Below are 6,006 nucleotides of genomic sequence, written 5' to 3'. Positions count from 1 at the left end.
TGTCTCCAAAAATTAATTTTGAATAATAAACTCTTTTCTATTAGTTCTTTGAGATTCAACATTATGAAATGACAGACAAAAATAACATTTTCCTCTGTCATGTGGAAATGATCTGAAGATAAGATATATAGAATTTTCTCCAAGGTCACTGCAAAGAAGTTAGAAATTTTAAAGATACTTTATGAATAAAAAGTATCTAAAAATAATATGATCAGGTCAAAAACTGGTTTTTAACCCCCAGAAATACAAGTATTTTTGGTTCAGAAAGCTTTCATCTTACCTTTAATAATTCAAAATAGTGCCAACAATGATACACTGGCACCAGCATAAGGCGTGGAAGGACATAACGAACTGCCTCTTTAAAACCATCAGCAATGGACTGCAAAGCAAAAAGATAATATGGTCTATCTCTGATATCAAGGATATATAAAAGCAGTGCCTAACAGAAATAGCTTTTAAAAATTCAACATACAGACTTGGCAAAACTACAATGGAAAGCATATTGTATATTGAAATTCAAGTGCTGTAAATCAAGTTGTTAGTTTTCTCCCTTTCTTCCTTTAAGTTATTAGATAAATATTTACATTTCTTCATCTTTTATATGGCTAAAATAACTTCCGCAATAGTCCTCTACAGCTTTTCTTCAAACGTTTGAGCTTCCATATCCCTAAAGGAATTTTGAAAAGCCACGTACCCTCTTGCACACTTTTACAACATCATCAGATATGTTTAAAATTTAAATAGTTACAAAGGACATATTTTGAGGAATGCTGTATATTGTAAATGTGATTTAAATATATTTCACCAAAGAAAAAGTGAATAAATTTCAGATGTGGCTCATTTAATTTATGAAAATGTCTGTCATATAACTTGATTGACAAAGTCAATCTTCACTGTCAAAATAAACAGGTAGGAGACTTAATTTGTCAGAAGTCTGACTTTATTCTTAAATTCAAATAAGCATATCAATGTCATGGCCTCAAGAATTAAAAGCATCTGGAAGAATCTACAACTCCTTCTAACATAGTACATCAAGGAATGAGAACTTTATAAGCCTCCCCTCTCCTTTATCCCAAATGAATGAAGCACTTAAAAAATGTTAATATATAATAATATAAACCCGTGTTATAATCATCTCGCTTCTTAATTCTTAGGTAGTCAGACAGATATGACAAGACATAGATAGAGAAGACATTTCAGCTACCAAGAGTTTTTTTTTTTTTTTTAACCATAATCACCCCACACCCTTCTTTTGGAAACTCTTTTGCTTCATATTCAATGAACTCTCCCTTAGGAATAACACCTTTTTTTTTTTTCTTGGTTAGTGCCCTGGAGGTTTTTACACCCTGGATCAAGGAATAATGGAAAATTCAATATGGCAAGAGGTAATATGCAAGAAAAGTTGGAAAAGAGAGTGCAAAAAACACAAACAAGATTTCAAGCATACTAGACATTGATCCCCTTAAAGCCAGTTGTGCCTTTATATACCCTGAAAAATCTTAGTGTACAGTTTAGGAATAGGTAATACCCCAGTTTTGGAGACTACTAACTACTCTGTAAAATAAATGATTTCCTAAAATTTAAGAGGGATTTAAAAGTCACTCATGTTGATTTTAAACGTCTTTAAGGTTCACCTACTGGCATTTCTCCCCTTAAGAAAAATACCAACCAGAGCAATACATGTGAGAAAGAATCTGATATTTTTTTTAAAAAAAAATATTCTCTTGTACAAACACTTCCATAATTCTCATATTTTCTTAACTGAAGTTAAATGATAATTTGTTCAACAGACTTATTACCCAGTAACTAGACTTGCTACCAGAATAGGCAAAAAGAGCCAACTATTTTCTTAAAGATTCATTTCTTTTAGCATTTGCTATGGTCTGAATGTTTGCATCCCCCCAAAATTCATATGTTGAAACCTAATCCCCAATGCAATAGTATTAAGAGGTGGGACTTTTAGGAGGTGATCAGGACATGAGGGCAGAGCCTTCAGTAATGGACTGGTGCCCTTATAAAAGGGGCCCAAGGGAGCTTATTTGCCCCTTCTACCACGTGAGGACACAGTGAGAAGGCACCATTTATAAGCCAGAAGAGTAAGCCCTCACTAGACACTGAATCTGCTGGCACCTTGATCTTGGACTTCTCAGCCTCTAAAACTGAGAAATAAATTCTGTTATTTATAAAGCAATCCAGTTGACAGTATTTTGTTAGAGCGGCCTGGATGGACTAAGAAAGCATTAAAATAATACAGTGATTTGAATTACTCTGAATGTTTTATATATAGTGCTACTGGAACCAATATGAAACTTTAAAATTAGTATACAAGGTCATCTGTTTTATTAATTTGTGCTAAAATGGCTACTAAAGTATACTCTAAAATTTCTACAACATTCACAGTGTAAGGAGCCCTCTGATAGTAACAGGAGTTATACTGTGTTTAATACATGCCAAACATTGTGTTTGTGCTTTATATGTATTCCTAGTTAATTTTCATAATAACTCTAAGAGGTATATATTGTTATCATCACCATTTTACAAATAGGCAAACTGAGTCTCAGAGATTCAGTGAATTGCTAAAGGTAATGCAACTATTAATTGGCCCAAAACCAGAAGTTCTGACTCCAAATCTCATTTTCTTAAGGTGTGCTATATAGCTTCAAAGATGCTTTTTGGTTTTTAATGAAACATTACTTCACCTTAAACTGAATGAAATTTTTTAAGTTAACACAGTACAAATGAGTTTGGCCTAAAAGGGGTTTTATCTAATACTCAGTTTTACCGAATATCTGGGGGGATAACTTCAATAACTATGTCTTACTTAAATATTCAAATTCCACAGCAAGAACTCCTAATAAAATAGGAATGAAACAAGAAATGTGAGTGCTTTTAATGAGTGTGCAAAGTTTTTATACACAGAAGATGTTCCTTTAATTTATGTTTACTTTATGGTTTTTATGAACATGTAAGATTTAATTTATTTCTCTCTTGAAGTAATTTTGAAAATTAGGTATAATTTTTATTCCATGTTTACAAATTTTCGAGAATAAAGTAGTAGAAGGAGATAAAGGGAATTCACAGTAAAGAGGGCAGGAAGAAAATGTTAAATTCAGTTTTAAACATGTTATATTTTGAAGTGCCTATAGGTTATCCAAGTAAATCAGTTGATGGCAGCTGGTTATATGAAAGTGTAAAAGACACACACACACACACAGTGCTCAAAAGTAAGTGATGGCCTGGAAACACAAACAGGAAGTCACCAGCATATAGGTATGGATGAAGTCACCCTAGGAGAGCACAGAAAGACAGAAAAAACAGAGTTGGATAATAGCTACAATTGAGGAGACTGAGAAGAAATCAGAGAAGTAAAATGAAAATTAGAGAAAATGGTATCATAAGAGCCTAGAGACAAGAGGGGGACTGACATATACTATCGACATAAATATTAAATTAAAATATCCGATAGATTTGGCAATTAATTGTGAGAGGCTGTTTTTAGTATTATATTGTGATTAAAATACACATGGTAGTGTTTTGACAAAGAACTGTGAAAAATAACATAAAGACAACTGGCTGCAAAGTGAAAAAATCAAAGATAAGAGTAGCTAGAGTGAATGGTTTGTTCATTTGTTCACTTGCTTTAAGACAATAAAGATTTGACCATAATCACATGCTGAGCGGGGATAGTTAATCTAGACGCAGAAGTTTCTACAGCCAATAAGTAGTCAAGTATCACTTATGCCAATGTAAGCTTTGCTGTAAGTGTTGAGAGAATAAAAATATCATTTTATTTGGCTCTCTCCACACATTTTCATTTTATCTAAGTACATTACTGAACCAATTAACTTGTATACTCCTCCTCAATACAGTTTAAAGAGGGCTATTACAATGAATTTTAAAAACTATAGTATTTATCTCCTTTAAATTATAGGCCTGACACAGAAATCAATAAGAATATATTTGAGGCTATTAATGATTTCTCCAAATCTTCCTCCTATAGGGAATATAATCCTGAAATACCTCTCCAAATTCATCTCTATATCCCAAATCTAGGATGTGCCAGATTCTTCTGGTCATCCAGTATTTGCGATGTTGTACTACAAAAGATTTCCATATAAAGAACAGATTGAGGGCCAGGTGCAGTGGCACACGCCTGTAGCACCAGCACTTTGGGAGGTCAAGGTAGGAGGATCACTTGAGGCCAGGAGTTTGAGATCAGCCTGGGCAACATAGCAGTGAGACCCTCTCTCTACAAAATAAAAAAAAGAGCCAGATGTGGTAGTTCGTGCCTATAGTTCCAGCTACTTGAGAAGCTGAGGTGGGAGGATCCCTTGAAACCAGGAGTTTGAGGCTGCAGTAAGCTATGATCCCACCACTGTACTTCAGCCTGGGTGACAGAATGAGACCCCATCTCTTAAAGAAAAAAAAAAAAGAGAGACAGAAAGAAAACAGAAGATAATCTAAAATGGGTTTAGAATTAATAGGATTTGAGGGATTAATGAAATATTTTCTCACTTGCTTTATAAAAAGACTCCAGAATTATAAACATTTGAAGGATATGATGGTGAAATACACTTTTACTTACTTCATAAAAAAGAAAAAAATTTAAGTTTACCTGAAAGTGTAGAGCAACTGCAGGTCTGGCCATCAGTTTACTGAAATGTTCATTAAACTCTGGTGAAAGAATGTCCTGTGATAATGTTTCATAAGGATCAAATGCTTGTTCCTATTTTTTTAAAAGAAAAATGTGTTAGGTTTAAAAGAACATGTTTTCTATTAATATATACAGATTACTTAATGGCAAATTTTTATTCAAGTCCTCAATCAGATTTTATCACTTTTTGTTCTCTTCTTTTCCAGTGATAAAATAACAATAACTATGGCTGCAACTGGTATATTTTTTAAAATGTAAGTAGTGACTTAGAATAATAGATGACAAGAGGCTATAGGTCTTAAAATAGGTCACTGACTTTGTGGTCACAAATATCAAACTATTAAAATGCTTATGCACATTTATCCCCAGTAAATGAAAAGGGTAAGAGTAGGCTAGAGTTTGAAATTCAGCCATGCTTACCTAAGCCGAAATTAGTTTACATTTCAAATTATTTTCAAAGGAAACAAAAGTGATAGCTCTGTTTTAGCCACTTGACAGTTTTCAAAATTAGAAAAAGAAAACCTAGCACAAATAACATACTGCAAGAAAACAAACAGAAATCGCCCATAGTTTGTCCAATGTCTATATTTAAATAAACTCCTATTATTTGGTAATAATAACCCAATGTTTAGTTAGACCTAAGAGATTTGTTTCATTTTTCTATTTTAAAAGTACAAAAAGAATGTTTTTTGGGGAAAATAAGTACACTATTGGCAAAAATGCAGAGAAATTAGAACACTTGTATATTGCTAGTGGGACTGTAAACTCGTTCAGCCTCATGGAAGACAATTTGGCAGTTCCTCAAAAAGCTAAACAGAATTACCATATGACCCAGCAATTCCACTCCTAGGTGTACATCCAAAAGCACTGAAAACACTGCAGCATTATTCAAAATAGCTAAAAGGTGGAAACAATCCAAGCATTCATCAGCAAATGAGTGAATAAACAAAATGTGGTATACACATGCAATGGATTAGTATTCAACCACAGAAAGGGATAAGTTCTGACATCTGCTATAACATGGATCAACCTTGAAAACATTATGCTAAGTGAAGTAAGCAGACACAAAGGACAAATATTATATGATTCCACTACATGAAATATCTAAAAAAGCCAATTCATGGAGACAGAAAGTAGATTATAGGTAAGAGGAGTGAGAGGAATAGGGATTTCTTGCTCTTTGGGTAGAGTTTCTTTTTGGGGTGAGGAAAAAGTTCTGGAAATAGATAGCAGTGATGGGTGTACAATATTGTGAATTTAATTAATGCCACTGAATTGTACACTTAAAAATGGTTAAAATGGCAAATTTAATGTTTTTTATATATCTATAACCAAAATAAAAAATAATACGG

The 6,006-nt window shown here is 33.1% G+C and overlaps 1 protein-coding gene across 1 annotated transcript in view; it reads right to left on the bottom strand.

Annotated features, from left to right (window-relative positions):
- The window catches only part of SOS2 (son of sevenless homolog 2 (Drosophila)), a 124,022-nt gene that overhangs the window by 62,773 nt on the left and 55,243 nt on the right, over positions 1–6,006 (bottom strand). Inside the window, exons 6-7 of the mRNA XM_012663749.1 lie at positions 4,616–4,726; positions 281–379 (exon numbers count right to left, since the gene is read on the bottom strand). Of these exons, the coding sequence (XP_012519203.1) occupies positions 281–379; positions 4,616–4,726 (210 nt within the window). The remainder of the gene's footprint in view (positions 1–280; positions 380–4,615; positions 4,727–6,006) is intronic.

Source organism: Propithecus coquereli, unplaced genomic scaffold (assembly GCF_000956105.1).
Source record: "Propithecus coquereli isolate 6110/MARCELLA unplaced genomic scaffold, Pcoq_1.0 Scaffold83, whole genome shotgun sequence".
Taxonomy (NCBI): Eukaryota; Metazoa; Chordata; class Mammalia; order Primates; family Indriidae; genus Propithecus; species Propithecus coquereli.
Note: the sequence above shows the minus strand (reverse complement) of the source record. Positions and strands in the feature narration are given on the sequence as shown.